The 16,802-nt window shown below is 36.2% G+C and overlaps 1 protein-coding gene across 4 annotated transcripts in view; it reads left to right on the plus strand.

Annotated features, from left to right (window-relative positions):
* Positions 1-16,802, plus strand: part of Ythdc2 (YTH domain containing 2) — a 61,991-nt gene that overhangs the window by 9,947 nt on the left and 35,242 nt on the right. For 3 of the 4 annotated variants that reach the window (XR_385990.4, XM_030250454.1, NM_001163013.1), the window contains 7 exons: positions 2,509-2,611; positions 3,587-3,743; positions 6,610-6,717; positions 8,004-8,152; positions 10,068-10,203; positions 12,632-12,758; positions 12,960-13,025. Coding sequence is in view for 3 of the 4 variants with exons in the window: in NM_001163013.1 (NP_001156485.1) it covers positions 2,509-2,611; positions 3,587-3,743; positions 6,610-6,717; positions 8,004-8,152; positions 10,068-10,203; positions 12,632-12,758; positions 12,960-13,025 (846 nt within the window). In the remaining variant the exon portion in view is untranslated. Of the gene's footprint in view, positions 1-2,508; positions 2,612-3,586; positions 3,744-6,609; positions 6,718-8,003; positions 8,153-10,067; positions 10,204-12,631; positions 12,759-12,959; positions 13,026-16,802 lie in introns of those variants that run through there. The other variant, XM_006525915.3, reaches the window with a different exon arrangement.

Here is a 16,802-nt window from a genome sequence, read left to right on the forward strand (position 1 = left end):
GCTCTGAAACCATGGACCACAAAACTGAACTGAGCAGGTCATCTTGAGCTACTTGTGAACATATATGTAACAATAATAAAAAAGGTATCATTTGATAATGTGTGGAACATGAGAGGGGCTGGGTGAGGGAGGAAAGGGAAGGGGAAATGACTTATGCCGGGAGCCATCCCCAGCAATGGCTGGGTCTGCAGAGGAGATAAAGAGTCTGGGAAAGAGGAGCGAGTCAAGCATGGGGTCAGGGGAACTTTGCAGCCTGACTGGTCAGAATGCTTCTTTCTTTATCAGAACTAAGTAGGCAAGGGTAGATTCATGTTATTTCAAACATAGATCATACCATTTTGTCCTTATGTGTTTTAACGTACTCTTGGTCTTAAGTTTAGTCATTAATAAACAGTGACAGAACAGAGTTTTATAATCATTTTCCTCATCAACCCCATAGCCCAATTTTAAGAATCTAGAGGCATATTTTGCCAAAGTATGGCAGCTCATTCTCATGTTAGTAGCTCTTGAGTTTCAAGGGTACCAGACAGAAAGAAATCTCCAAGCCAGTCTAGGCAGGTTGCCATGTCCCAAGCACTATATTATCAATCTTTAATGGTCAGAGTATTAATTGTCGGTAGGTCCAAGAAAATTCTTCAGGCTAAAGCTGCTGCAGTTATTCACTTTCTGCTATAATAAAAGGTTTATATCTTTGTAGAATTTATATGTCTAATCTTGGTATTCTTTTGTTCCTTGGTCATGTGACACCTCAGTGGCCCTGTACAAGCTAACTTTTCTAAGAAGGGGGGGATCTTAATAATTCTCTTTTATCATTTATCCCTACTAACCATTCTTTGTCTATCAGTATAAGCCCATGTGTAGGACAGAGGTCACTCCAGTCAATCTAACTTTGTTGCTGTTTCCTTTCCTCAAGGGGCATACTATATGTGGTATATATATCTTATATTCCACATAATCTCCTGAGTGTATATTAAGAAGTGTCTTTTAACTGGATCTGCTACCAACTTCTCTAGCCCATTGAATCTTGTTTACTTTTTTTTTTTTTTAAAGATTTATTTATTTATTATATGTAAGTACACTGTAGCTGTCTTCAGACACACCAGAAGAGGGAGTCAGATCTCATTACGGATGGTTGTGAGCCACCATGTGGTTGCTGGGATTTGAACTCAGGACCTTTGGAAGAGCAATCGGGTGCTCTTACCTGCTGAGCCATCTCACCAGCCCTCTTGTTTACTTTTTTAAGTTTACTTTGTTCTGACTGTCTTGTTCCTGAGTAAGTTCAAGGACAGATGTTCTAAGAGTATCTTGGAACCAGATCCTCATAAAGGAGATCTCTGGATGTCTTTATTTGAGTCACAACCTCTAGGACATAAGGAAGACCTTTCTAGTAGCATCAGATAAGGATATCTCCCTAAAAGCAGGATGGGTAGTATGCTCAGGACTTTCCTGGGGAAGCTTAGAAGCAATACTCCTAGGAGAAGGGATAAATGAATCATAAGGAATTTCCCATCAACCCAGTTTCCCCAAGTTGTACAAATACTCAAAGCTCTGTAAGCATGCAACACGTGGAGATCAAGACCAGAAGTGGCATGATAGTGACTGTAGCGTGTGGCTCAGCCTTGCTGAATCTTTGTCAAATGGCTGTGCTGGCTTTATGGCTTTCACTGTTCCCAGTAGATATGGCTGTGCCAGATTTAATTATGCTTTATTTAATATATAAAAAAATCATAGAAGACAAAAAGTTAACTGATAGTTTTGCTGCTGTATTCAGATACTGATACCATATCTAAAATTAGGTTTCGAACAGCTGAGCCATAGGTATAAATCCTGTTTTAGTGTCATGATCCAATAGAAGCTGTTTCACCTTGCTGAGACCTTGTTTTATATATGAGGGTACTATACCACCTAAAGTCTAGAACATTGATCTACTGAGTTGAGATAGGAACTCAGTAGATGATAGTGATTCAACTTTAGTGATAGTGTGCAACTGAACATGTCTTATCCACAGTGCTTGGAAAGTGTATCAGATTTTATAATATTTTGGATTTGGATGTTACTATAAAGTAAACTTTACTGTGTGAGCTTGTGGAGTGCCTGAAATCGGAAGCGAGACATTTGGTTGGGTTTCTAGACTGAGGATGTTTAGCCTGTTGTAACCTTCTTGATGATGTTAGCATTTCTTGGTTTGTAGCAAGAAAGTTTTTTTCACTTGTACTGTAATTTTTTTAACCAAACTAAAATTTTTAAAGTTTTTTTTTACCTACTTAAGTTCTATAACAGTATATATAACTTAATTAAAAGCTGTTACTGATGAAATTTATGATTGTCAGACATTATATACGTAACTTTTCTAACAAGACACATATACCAGTACATTAATATTCAAAATAGTAGTACGCATATTATATCCATAATATTTCTTAAATTATATATATGGTAAACATTTAAAGTAGTTGTATTTTAGTGATGTAAAAGATTTGTAATTGTGCACTTCATTTTGATTTTTAGGGTTTCGCCAAAGACACTTCTGACATTTTGCACTAATGGGGTATTGCTTCGTACATTGATGGCAGGTGATAGCACATTGTCAACTGTGACCCATGTTATTGTGGTAAGACTATTGCTGAATTTACCATGTGATACTGAGACAGCATAATATTTAATTACATAATGATACTTTTAGAATAGGGTAAAAGGAAAATGAATTATTGTTTTTAGTAGATTGTGTTCAAGGTAATTTGGTATAATTATTAGAAATATATCTTACATTATATAAAGGTGCCATTACCTTTGGGTTTTATGGGAGAAGTAACCAAGTAGGACAATTTTTGAAAATATAATGTTCATCTATGAAAATGATGTATATAATTAGGATTTTCTAGAAAGTTTTAGTCTCTGTACTTCTTAATCTTTTATTGCCATAGATTTCCTAATTGCAGCTATATACTTTATAGTCATTCAATTTTGTGGTTAAGTTGAAAAATTAATTAGCTACTTGTTAAGTAAAAACTACTCTCTTACTGAAGTATTCTAAGCTTTTTTTCCTAGTTTGTATCAGGTAAAAATAGATTAAGTTGTAGTCCTTAATAAGCAGGTTTTATAACCCTTGCCTAACCAAACAGCTCACTTGATCCCTAGTAGTAAAAGTTACCTGAACACAGGGGTTTTTCTTTATTTGAGACAGGGTCTTGCTATATCGTTTAGGCTTCTACCTAGCAATCTTCTAGCTTCGGCCTCCTCAGTAACTGAGATTACAAGGATGTGCTACCATGCCTAGATAGATGTATATTCAAATTGATTTTGTTAATATTATGACTGCATTTAATAGACTGAGATAATTTAGAGTTTTTAATAGTTTTTGTAGTTTTAAAGTCTGTGAAAAAGAATAGTACTTTGTCATTTACAGTACGTTGTTAATGTACAATGACTTCTGTATTGTACATACTGCAAGCTGGTCTGTGGTATTGATTGACCCTTCCTTATTTAATTTAAACACTATAAATCCAGCAGTGTTTCCTGTTAAAGGTGAACCGTTCACAGTATTTTACCTGATCCATGGTTTTGTTTCTGTTTCTCTTCCTTGCAGGATGAAGTGCATGAAAGGGATCGATTCAGTGATTTTTTGCTTACTAAGTTAAGAGATTTGTTGCAAAAGCACCCAACTTTGAAACTAATTCTTTCGAGTGCTGCCTTGGATGTGAACCTCTTCATAAGATATTTTGGAAGTTGTCCAGTGATATATAGTACGACTATCCATTATCTTCTTTAATTTCTTTGAAGTAAAGCTTTGCAGTGTGATTATGTTTTATTTATTTTATTTTATTTTTTTAACAGAAATTCGTAAATATTCTGAAGTAGAGGATATTCATTTATGCTTCCCATGAGACAGGCTTCATAGTGGTCTGTCTCTACTTTGGCCTCTTTTTTTGCATCTGTAGCTATCTGATGCTGTGTAGCAAATCCAATGATCCAATCTTGAAAAGAAATGAGCTTCTTTTTGGCCTGTGTTTCTCTTTAACACAGCTCTGCACTTTATTACCCGCTCTCTTGGAATAGTCTTTTGTACTGTTGTATTCATCCCCTTGCAAACCCCAGGCTCAAGGCTGTCAAAATCCACACTTATTCTTGGTTGGTGAGGTCTATTCTTATGCACCAACATTAGGCTTCCTCTCCCCGTATATTTCACTGCTTGAGCTATACCTCTTATTCCTTCACATTTTATCTTGTCAACATCTGGCCCAGCTACCTCTTTATGTTGCCTCTCATCCTGAGACAGGATGTTTGAATTTAGACTCCCTGACTTGTTGAATCTTCATTTGAATAATTTTGGTTTCAGGCTCCCTAAATTTTGTCATTTTTAAATGATAGATTTTCTATTAGTATTACTCAAAACCAAGTGGGAGGGGCCCTTTCCACTCCTGACCTGTGCTGTGAGAGAAGTCATTTATCCCAGTAATGTCCACCACTGGAATTGAGTTCTTGTTGGTTAGAAACTGTAGCCCCCTTTCCCTGGGCTGCCTAGTTTACCTTCTGTGTGTGGCTCTGCTTCCCTTCCACCTGCTAGAGAGCTGTGCGTCCTTTCTCCTTGCTTTCGGTTTTGTTTCCCTGCATTCCAACCATACTAGGGCTTCCTTTGTATGTTTTCAAAGCTCTTACTTAGTTTCTTCTCTTGATGCTTTTCTTCCACTGGGTCACAGGAAGGCATCTTTTAGACTACCATTGTATTCGGGGTCTCTTCGTCATTGTTTTATAAATAGATTACTGTACAAATTTCCTAAAGGATGATTGATTTACATTTTTTAATTGTTAGGAGCTGTTCACTTAGCATTTTTATTGAAAATTACATTTTATTCAGTTTGTATGACTCTGTGTGTGTGTGTGAGAGAGAGAGAGAGAGAGAGAGAGAGACAGAGAGAGCGAGCATAAATGCCATAGTACTTGAGTGCAGGTCATAGGACAGCTTGTGGGAATTGGTTCTATCCTATCTAATGTGGACCTCCATTTAGGAATTCTTAACAGTATTATTTTGATGCTGATTTAATTACTAAGCCCAATATTTAGATTTTAGGCAAAAGTTATATATAATCTATGACAACTCATGGTTTTGTGTGTGTGAATTCTCAGATCTCTGTTTGGGATCATTGCTTCTTGCCTCTTGTTCTTCATTATTGTGCTTTCTCTCTGGGCTGATATATTGGTATTTTTTAGCCTTTATTCCCTTAATCTTTTCCTTTCAGTTTCTATTCATTCTTATTTCCTTCTCTCTTCCTGCTTTTATTTTACAGCTTGGATAGCTATCACAGATGGACATTTAACTCCCCCCCCCCCCCCTTAATGCTCATGGCTTCTATTTTCTGTTGTATACTGATGATTGTTCTCCAGAGTTTTGGATATAGAATTTATAGACATCACTTCTAATATGTCCAAAGCTGACTATTTAATATATCAGTTATGGTTTTATTTTTGTCTTGCATATTTTGGATGATACCTAAAGTCACCTAAGTCTCAAAGTTGTACATTTGTCTGATAAAATTAATAACATTTGCTTGGATAATTAAGCCCATAAAATTGATAGCTGTGCTAATTGAAAGTTTGATTTGAGTTCTCATGTTTGATAAGTGTGAAGGGAAATGTCAGTCTTCACGGCCAGCTTACTTCTCTTTAGCTTTCCTTGTTTGTCAGAGGAACGTTCTTGTTGGGCAAGATGACTTAAATGGAAATTATTTTCATAATAAATGTAATTATGATTTCTCTTCATTTTACTTTCTGTTTCAATAATCTATCTGGGTTTTTACATTTCTTTAAATCTTCATTACCACTATTGTTTATCCCGAATTCATTTATTGCCTGACGTACTATACATGTTGCTACCTGGTATGGTTTTATTCTGTTTTTTAAGTTTTTATTTTCCAAATTATTATCCTTAAGTTCCTTTCTGAAGTGAGATTTTGTTGACATGGAGCGCTCTCTAAGCCTTGAATGACCTTTATTTCAGGACATGGACCCTTACTGTGACTTCATTCATTTCTCTCTGATTCTTCTACATGCCTTTTAGTTTCTTGAAAACAGCCTCATTTGGTTCCACTCTAGTGACTTTGTATTTTTCTTCATATGCTATTTACTTTCTGTGAAGCCAGTTGTTTTGCCTCCTTGTTTCTCATGAATCAATAAAAATATTTTCTTGGTGTGGTCCCTTCCCTCTATGGTATGCTGTCATAACATCCTGTACTTCTTTCTCTAGGACTTTCTCATTAGACCCTGCACAGCATTCTGTTTTCATGTTGCTGGTGTTCTCTGCTTTATGAAAGTAGGAAGTACTGCAGTTTGAACTTAGCATAGTCTTCCCAGTTGCTAATGTGATGCCGGGCTCATGGCACGTGGGTAGTAAACAGTGGGGGAAAACAGTTGAGCACTTGTCTAGAATATGAAGCCAGCTGTTCATTCTCGACAGCTGTCTACAGAGAAAAGTTACAGTTAACAGGAGGTATTACGAGAGTCACTGGAGCTTTAAACAGCTTTTGCATAGCACAAGATACTTCTTTGAATGTGGGAATTCTATTTTGTGAATTATCTATACAAATTGTATATTTAAAAATTTTTATTCTTTAGTACAGGGAAGACCATTTGAAGTAAAAGAAATGTTTCTGGAAGATATTTTAAGAACTACAGGATATACCAACAAAGAAATGTTAAAGTACAAAAAGGAAAAGCAACGAGGTAGGATTTTTGTTTTTTTTTTTTTAAAGAATTTACTACTGAAAATTATTTCTATAATTTTTACATTATAAGTTTACCGTATACATCTTAAGCTTACAGAAGAACTAGTACACTTGAACTTATTTTTTCTTGTATATAATTAAATAAAAATATGTGATAATTATTGTCCCAAATACACTTTTTAAAGAAAGCTTTGTTTATTGCTGTTACATGTGTGAGTGTTTTGCCCACATGTATGTCTGTGCACCATAAGCATGTTGTGCCAGGAGAAGTTATAGAATTGGGATGCTGGGATGCATGCTGGGGCTGAGGAGGTTGCAGGCATCTGAATCCCGACTCTTAGTCAGTGTTCTGAGAAAGCAGGGAGATGTATGCTGCTCCCTACGCACGGCTGATCTTAGTGCGTCCAATTAGGAAGTAGATGGGAGGGAGCCGATGGTCTGATTGATGGCAGCAGGCTTATTTTTCTTGAAAATGTCAAGCTTTCCAATTTTTAAAACTTATTTTTTAAGACATAATCTCATTTTATAGCTCACATAGGCCTGGAACTTGGTTAGTCTTTTCCCTTTGCCTACGAAATGCTGGAATTGCAGCATGTTCTCTATTCCCAGAAAGATTTCCAAATCAGTGTTCTTATAGGGTTGGTCTTTATTTCCATTTTATCAATTTTGCCTTAAAAAAAAATCTTACAGTGGCATTCTGTGTTTCAGTGTATGAATTATTTGGAGTTTATATTCCCTTTTATAGAATACTTGGCTGTACTCTTATTTCCTTGTTTACTATGTATGATTATGGGCACATAACTCTGATTCTCTACTTGAATATGTATTTAACAATTCCCTCTATCACCACAAAAGTGCATCATGTCTTACATGTAAATTATGAAGCTTGTAGGTGTTAAAACGTTTGGAACTTCTGATTTTTTTGTATGTTAAACAATTGACATGATGATATAAGTTTAATAAACAATTTAATACAAACAACTATATGAATATTAGTTATTAATTTATATAGAAGATACATTATGGGTAAAGATGCTGTTTCTGAAATTTTGGGTTAGAAGCTAACTTCTTACTGATAAACGAATGAATGTTTTTATGTAGCTTCATATGTCCTTATGTTACAACATAACTTTATGAAAGACTCACTCTAATTTTTAAACGTGACTCCAAAGTAAAGCCAACTTTTAAGTGATACACTATTCACTTGGGTTTATTGGTTTAAGCAAAGGAACAGGTTATCAGAAGGAAAGGACCAAGTACTTTTTTTTTTCCTTTCTAATTTAGAGGAGAAACAACAGACCACCCTCACAGAGTGGTACTCAGCTCAAGAGAATACCTTCAAGCCTGAGTCTCAGAGGCAGAGAGCTGTTGCTAGTGTGTCTGAAGAGTATGACTTATTGGATGATGGAGGTGATGCTGTCTTCAGTCAGCTGGTAAGATAGTACTGCTTCATAAGGATATTTTGAGTACAAATTTTGTAGGCTAAACAACTTTTATGAGGTAATAGCACTTTTTTATTTTGCTATTGGAGGGTAATTTTCTTTGTTTTAGACTATAACATATTTTCAGAATAATCTAATTCTTCATTTTTTAATAGGGTTGGAGATGAAATCTAGGGCCTTTTAAGCACTTTATCCCTAAGCTGTACTTATGATCCCAAACTGTCTTTAGAAGAATAATTTAGCTACTTTTAAAAAAGATTAATTTATTTTTATTTTATGTGTAAGAATGTTTTGCGTGCATGTATTTGTGTGCACATCAGTACAGGTTCCCTCGGAGGCTGAGAAATGGGATCCTCTGGAACTGGAGTTACAGGTGATTCTGAGCCACTATGAAAGTGCTGCTGGAACCTGAACGTGGGTCCTCTGTAAAAGCTGCAAGTGCGTTTAACTGCAGAACCATCTCTCCAGCCCCAAATTTAGCACTTTTTTTAAAAATGAGAAGATAGATAATGCTTAACATTGTATCCTAGTATTTTAATTCTATATATCCAGAAGAATTATACTTGAGTTTTAAAAGAGGCATCTGGGGGATGCTTTAACATTGTTCAGTGAAGGGAAGAGCCCTTTCAGTTAGCAATCAACATTTTGACATTTTGGCTATGAGCCTAGTCTTTAATGGCTGAGCAGCCTCTCTAGTCCGTGAATTTGACTGTGTAAACTAGTGGTTTTAAGAACCAGGTTGGGCATTAAACATAGGAGAAGCTTTTAAAGCTTTGTGGAATCTATTTCCCTGCCAGCAGTGCTTCTTTGAGTGTGGAGATTGGGGTAGGGAGAGGACTTCTTTTGGGCTTTTGAGACAGCTCAAGTTGTCTGGAACTTGCTGTGTAGCATGGGGTAGCCAATACAAGGAAACCTGTATTCTTCTGCCTCAACAGCTTGAGTTGCTGAGATTATAAATGAGAGCTTCTCATGTGCTTGATACAGATAAGAAACTGGTTTTAGTATTAAGAAGTTCTAGGGTAATGTTTTCTCTGATGTAGCTGGAAAAGAAACATGTATTTTTTACCAGTATACCACCAAACACCATTAGTTCATGTGGCTAGATCATAGTACTTTGCCAACAACCTCACTTTCAGATAAAAGATAATAATACAGTATTATGAAAGACAATGTTTGAAAGATAAAATTAGTGACTTTTAATATAACAGCATATATATGTTATATGTTTTTCAGTTCTTCTGATGATTGTAGCCATTTTATTTTCCTTGTAGCAGATACATTTTTTCTTTAACTTTTTATTGATTCTTTGTGAATTTCACATCATGTTGAACCCCAGTCCCAGGGGTTCCCCCATACTGGCCCTTCACCCTTGCAACCTCTCCTGCAAAAAAACCCAAACAACAACAAAAAAAAAAAAACAAAAAAACAAAACAAAAACCAAAACACACACACACACACACACACAAACCAGCAACAACTAGAAAAAAACAAAGCATAGGAAAAAAAATCTCATCATGGAGCCATCACACAGTGTGTCTCACACCATGTCCCTTTGTCCACATATCTTCGTTGTTCTGGTTTGAGATCTCTGGATTCTGTGACACTATCAATAGTGGATCCTCATCGAGACTCTTCCTAGTTATTTTGTTGTTTCCCTGTCTCATGGAGATCCTGCAGTTTTGGATTACCATGTCCCAACTGTTCTTAGATGATACAGATTTTGGGTGAACCAATTCAGGGCTCTGAATCTGGCATGGGTGGTAGCTGAGCCTGGCAGCAGTTGGCTCTCCCTTATCCATATCACCAGGGCAAGCTCTCCAGCACTGTAATGGTAAGGCCACCTACGCGGCAAACAAATACCAAGCAATTAAATAATTTATAATCTTTGCTTTTTTGTTTCTAAAAGACAGAAAAAGATGTGAATTGCCTTGAACCATGGTTAATCAAGGAGATGGATGCCTGCCTTTCTGACATATGGCTGCATAAAGATGTTGATGCTTTTGCTCAGGTCTTTCATCTTATTTTAACTGAAAATGTTAGTGGTAAGTTTATTTAAATTCAGAATTTCTCTTGCCATTATTTGTGGTACAAATACAGTCTAATTTAAAAAGTATACATGGCACATTTTGTTTACTATCATTAATTTTATTTTGGAGGGCTTTATGTTGTTTCAAATTTTGTTAGTATCTCCACAGAGATTTCCTAAACTCTTCACAGATATGATAGTTATTTACCAAAATGTTTTTATAAATTTGTGTTGTATGAATCCATGTAATCTGGTCCTTCACTCTGTGCTGCAGAAACAAAAGTATCTCAAAGAGGTTTGTGATTGAAAAAGAAATGAACAAAAAAATGCATAATAACTTTGGGATTCCTGAGTCATTTAGTAAATGATGAATTTTTTATGTTGACGTGTATGGGCTCAGGTTCTGATCTGCATACACTCATGAACTTTATGTTAGGTGATGTGTCTTCATTAATGAGTTATCCTTGTTTGACTAGTTGACATTCATGGATATTGGCAACCAGATATAAGCAGATATAATTCTGTAGACTTCTAGGCACTGTTATAATTATTAGCCTTTCTGTTGTTTTTTTTAAACACTAGTGATTTATACTGAATGCAAACTTTGTGAAGGCAGAATCCTGTCTGCTTTACTCACCTCTGTTTCCTAGGGATCATAGTAAGTGTGCTAATACTTGCTCAATAATGCTACCTTTAAGCATTTTTATCAGATGGTAGTGTCTAATATGGAAAGATACAGGAAGCTCCTTGCCTCTCTCCTTTCCTTCTTTTTTCTTGTCTGTTTGCTTGGAGAGGATTTGGCTGTAAGCCAGCCCAACCTTACACCCAGGATCTTCCTGCCCCAGATGCCTAAGTTCTGGAATTAAATGTGGACACTACCACACCTTGTATCATTCTTACTTGAGAGTGATTTTCAACTTTGTATTGTCTTAATTGTCCATTAATTTGTTAATATGTACCATCTGTCTTTTTCTGCTTCTGGTGTGCCAAGAGATTTACTGTGTTTATGTCTGAAAGACTTTATATTTTTAAACTGAGAAATTAGTTTTTCCTTTTAAGGTTTTCTCAGCCAACTATACTTACTTTGTTTCGATACCTATCTAGTCCTTAAGTTCACTGGTTTGCACCACTTTTGAATATATATTAATTTATAAACCCTCTCAAGAAATATAGCTGGGACTGAGGAGATTGTAGAGTGGGAATAGAGGCTGACTGTAAATCCCGAGGGTGTGAGTCTTGATCCTCAGAGTCTGTGTAGGGAACAGAGAGAACAGGCTCCTCTCAGGTTACTCTCTGACCTTCTCCCAGATGCCATGTCGTGTGGCCCTTAAATTAGTAAAATGTAAAAAAAGAAAGAAATACATGCTCTCTCATTCCGATCTTAATTCCTTAGTGACCACCTTAGGATATCTAGGTCTGTTGCCCTAAAAGTCTCTATTCTTTTTTAAATTACTATTTTTTAATTAATTAATTTTTTGAGATGGGTTTGCTGTATAGCTCTGGCTGCTCTAGAAATCACTCTGTAGACCAGACTGGCCTCTAACTCAGTGTTTGCCTGCCTCTGTCTCCTGAGGTATTAAAGGTGAGCAATACCTCTGCTGGCTGTTGAAATTACTGTTAGTTATATGTATATTAATTCAGCCTATTGTTGGTTTATCACTTTGTCTACTACATTGCTTTAAAATATTGGTAAAGCAACTTAAATATGTAACTATCACTCTTTTTTTTGTTTGTTTGTTTTTTATTTTTATTTTTTTGGTTTTTCGAGACAGAGTTTCTCTGTATAGCCCTGGCTGTCCTGGAACTCACTCTGTAAACCAGGCTGGCCTCGAACTCAGAAGTCCGCCTGCCCCTGCCTCCCAAGTGCTGGGATTAAAGGCATGCGCCACCATGCCTGGCTTAACTATGACTCTTGACTGTCTTCCTTGGTTTCTCTGGTGATTACTAAATTACTTTGAATATGGCCATAAAAGTGTGTAGTGTTTATTTCTCTTCTTGGGTCATTTATTTCCTTGAGTTTAGTATTATAGTATCTTAAAATTCTTAAGAACTTTGCTTTAAAGCATTTATTACTAGTTATTGATGGAAATTAACTTTTAAATTCGTTAATTCTATATCTTGTTATTAATAAACATGGCAATATGTAGATAAAAAATTACCATTGAAGGACTCTGCAGCCAATAGCTTTCTTTTTTTCTTAATTATATAAATAAACCTTAAATAATTTCTTCTTATTCCTCCAAAGATAGACTTTATTCTACCGTGTTTATGCAAGAACATCTTGGATTTCTTTGTGAATGGGAGAGTTGAAGGTTATATAATGTTGCTGTCATTTAAAATGAAGGAACCAGTCACAGTTAATTGTGTAGTCAGTTCTATTACTTAACTAAGACAATGGAAGACTTTAATATTTGGACATTTAACATACCCTTTTCTTCTTTTAGTTGATTATAGGCATAGTGAGACCAGTGCAACAGCTCTGATGGTTGCTGCAGGACGGGGCTTTACGAGCCAAGTAGAGCAGTTAATTAGTATGGGAGCCAATGTCCACAGTAAAGCATCAAATGGCTGGTAATTTTAGATTGTATCCATTCTTTGTATATCATGATATAGTTGCACATACCTTTGAAATTTTCTTATGATTGTCCTTATTTTAAAATCTGTTGTATAATAATTGATGGCACAGCTGTAATGAGTAAATGATTTTGGGTGACTAGTTAAGTAATTTTGAAAACAAATTATTTCTCAGTCTGATATCTTTGAAATTTGCAGGATGGCTTTAGATTGGGCTAAGCACTTTGGACAGACTGAAATTGTGGATCTTCTAGAATCTTACAGGTAAGACTTTAACATTATTTAAAATTAATTCTACCTTAAAAAATCCTAGCCGTGTAAATCAAGAGTTTGAAAAGGGTAAGGCACTTATTCTCTTTTACCTGGAGATTTACTTTGTAGTTGTAAAAGAATTTTCTTCAGGTTGTTAATAAGACATATTGTATTATATTTACCTTATTTAAAAACTGTTTTGAAAATTTGAGAGATTTCCACTTAAACCTGGTATATGGAGAATGAAGAGGTAGCTCAGTCAGTAATGTGCTTACTGACTAAGCGTGAGGACCTAACTTTGATCTCCAGAACACATAAAAGAGCCCCTGGGATGGTACAGTTTTGTAATCTCAGCACTGGAGAGATGGAGACAGGAAGGTGAATGGGACTCCCTGACTACCCAAACTACCGTTTACTTGGCAAGCTCCAGGTCCCAGGAAGAGACCCTGACTCAAAAAGAAATGGGGGTGGTATCTAAAAAATGACAAATGAGGATGACCCCTGGCTTCTGTACAGAGGCTCACATGCATGTGAGCACCTATAGAAAGGTGATCATGCATAAATCCATAAGCATGTATAGACACACATTCAAGACATGGTAAATTCAAATGTATATTTGTCTCTTCATTTCCCCTACCAGAATGGTGATTTTTGTTTTTTGAAGTGTGAACATTTAGGGGCCTGTGTAGATAACTCAGTGGTTAAGAGCACTTCTGCAGATTTCAGCACTCATATAAGGGGGCTCAAGACTTCCTGTAATTTCAGCTCCAAGGTGTGTCTAATGCTCTCTTCTGGCCTCCATACACATAAATAAAAATAAATCTTGAAGTAAATGAAAGTTTAAAACTGACAAGCAGAGAGGACATAGAAGAGATAGCTGATGGATGTTCTTAATGAGTTTTGGCATGATAGGTATCATGCTGATTAGAAATAACTAACAGCAAAGCTAAGAAAACTCACAGTACCAGTGAGAAACAAACTTATTTTAGTGTCAGAACTCTGTATATACTTGTTCTGTGACCTTTTAATGACAAAGGGCTAAACAAAATTTGTAGACTTCTTTTAACTTCTCTTTGATAGGTTTGTAGCATGCCAGATCATCTCCTGTACCCACATGATGTTCCTTCCTCTCTGGCAGGAATGGGAGGTTCCTTAGGGATCAAGCTGCACAGGCTTTAGGCTTAGACTTTGACCATCAGGTTCCTGGGTACACTGAGAAGTGGAGATAAGTTATCACACAACAAAAGGGTTTAAGTAAAAGGGACAGACCACACATTGAAATATGGTAGCAGATATATGGCAGTAAATAAAAAGAAACGGCTAAAAAGTATTGAAAAGAGCCCTTGATCATGGGACTGGATTTTCATTAAACTTCCATAAACTTGTTTTCTTATTAATACTGCATACATTATTTTAACTAACAAACAAAATGAGAAAAACCACCAATGCGATATGGGTATTCCCACCCCACCCGCCGTGTGTGTGTGTGTGTGTGTGTGTGTGTGTGTGTGTGTGTGTGTGTTTCTGAAGATTGAACCCAGTGCTTCAGCATGCTCTGTCAGCATTCTTCCATAGATCTATGTCTCTGGTTCCTAATTATCTTTTATTAGACATTTTAGATAATTTTAGTCAGATATTTAGATAAATTACATAGATTTTTAGATACTAAAGCAGATTTTAATGTATTTTAGAATACATTGACTTCTATTTGATTTTATCCTATATAAAAACTCACATAGCTATATCTCTCTTACTAAAGAATCTCAAAGGAACCTAAAATATGGAGTTTGAGATTAAAATGTAGCAAAGGTACTTTATTCAAGACCATAATAAGATATTTCATTTTAATAGCTGAGTAGTACTCCATTGTGTATATGTACCACATTTTCTGTATCCATTCCTCTGTTGAGGGACATCTGGGTTCTTTCCAGCTTCTGGCTATTATAAATAAGGCTGCTATGAACATAGTGGAGCATGTGTCCTTATTACCAGTTGGAACATCTTCTGGATATATGCCCAGGAGAGGTATTGCGGGATCCTCCAGTAGTACTATGTCCAATTTTTTGAGGAACTGCCAGACTGACTTCCAGAGTGGTTGTACAAGCTTTCAATCCCACCAGCAATGGAGGAGTGTTCCTCTTTCTCCACATACTACTCAGCTACTAAAAACAATGAATTTATGAAATTCTTGGGCAAATGGATGTATCTGGAGGATATCATCCTTAGTGAGGTAACCCAATCACAAAAGAAGTCACTTGATATGCACCCACTGATAAGTGGATATTAGCCCAGAAACTTAGAATACCCAAGATACAATTTGCAAAACACATGAAACTCAAGAAGAAGGAAGACCAAAGTGTGGATACTTCATTCCTCCTTAGAATAGGGAACATAATACCCATGAAAGGAGTTACACAGACAAAGTTTGGACCTAAGATGAAAGGATGGACCATCCAGATATTGCCCCACCTGGGGGTCCATCAAATGCAGACAGTAGTGCATATGCCAGCATGATTTTGCTGAAAGGACCCTGATATAGCTGTCTCTTGGGAGGCTGTGCCAGTGCCTGGCAAACACAGAAGTGGATGCTTACAGTCATCTATAGGATGGAACACAGGGCCCCCAGTGGAGGAGCCAGAGAAAGTACCCAAGGAGCTGAAGGGCTCCTCAACCCTATAGGTGGAACAACAATATGAACTAACCAGCACCCCCAGCCCCCCGAGCTCGGGTCTCTAGCTGCATATGTAGCAGAAGATGGCTTAGTCGGCCATCAATAGGAGGAGAGGCCCCTTGGTCTTGCAATCTTTATATGCCCCAGTACAAGGGAATGCCAGGGCCAAGAAGTGGAAGTGGGTGGGTAGGGGAGCAGAGTTGGGGGAGGGTGTAGAGAACTTTCGGGATTGCATTTGAAATGTAAATAAAGAAAATATCTAATAAAAAAGATATTTCATTTTGTAAAGTAAAATTTTATTGCAATATTGTCTGCACCTCAATTCATATTTAGTGACTTTTTAAAAAAGTATTTAGAGTCACTGCAGTCAATATTAGAGCATTTTTATCACACACAAAAAAATGTGCCCATCACAGTTTACTTATTTTCCCACCTAACTCTCCCAGTTCTTAGGCTAGCCACCAATTTATTTCCTCTTTCTATAACTTGTTCTATTTGGGCATTTTGTGTAAATAGAGCAATATAATATGCAGTCTTTTGTAACTTTCTTTTCTTTTTAATCTTACTGATTTTAAAGTTTATCTGTTTTATTTCTAACCAATAGTCCCTTCTGTTGATATGTCATGGTTCATTTGTCAATATATGAATAATTAGGCTATTTTCACTCTTAATTATAAGTAGAAACTCAAATATTTAAACTAACAGTTAATATAGATATTAACCCTATCTATCCATCCATCCATCATCCATCCATCTATTTCCATTTCTCTTTTACCTGTACCTAGGAGTGGGATTGCTAGGTAATGTAATAAACATTGTGTTTATCCCTTGGAGAACTGCCAGTGTTCCAAAATTGCTGTATCAGTCTACATTTTTTTTTCTGGGAATGTTTTAGCATTTCTGCACCATCCCTATCACTTAACTGCCTTCCTTTTGGTTGTGGAATGGCACCTTTGTAGTTTGGGTGTATATTTCCTTAGTGACAGTTTATGTTAAGCATCTTGATATATTTATAGGTCATTTTCACATTTTAATGAAGTTTCTTTGGGTTGTAGCTTTTCTAAAAGCACTTATTAAATTTAACTTGGATAATATGTTTGCAATTAGCACACAAATTA

The sequence above is a fragment of the Mus musculus genome, chromosome 18 (assembly GCF_000001635.26).
Source record: "Mus musculus strain C57BL/6J chromosome 18, GRCm38.p6 C57BL/6J".
In the NCBI taxonomy this organism is placed as follows: Eukaryota; Metazoa; Chordata; class Mammalia; order Rodentia; family Muridae; genus Mus; species Mus musculus.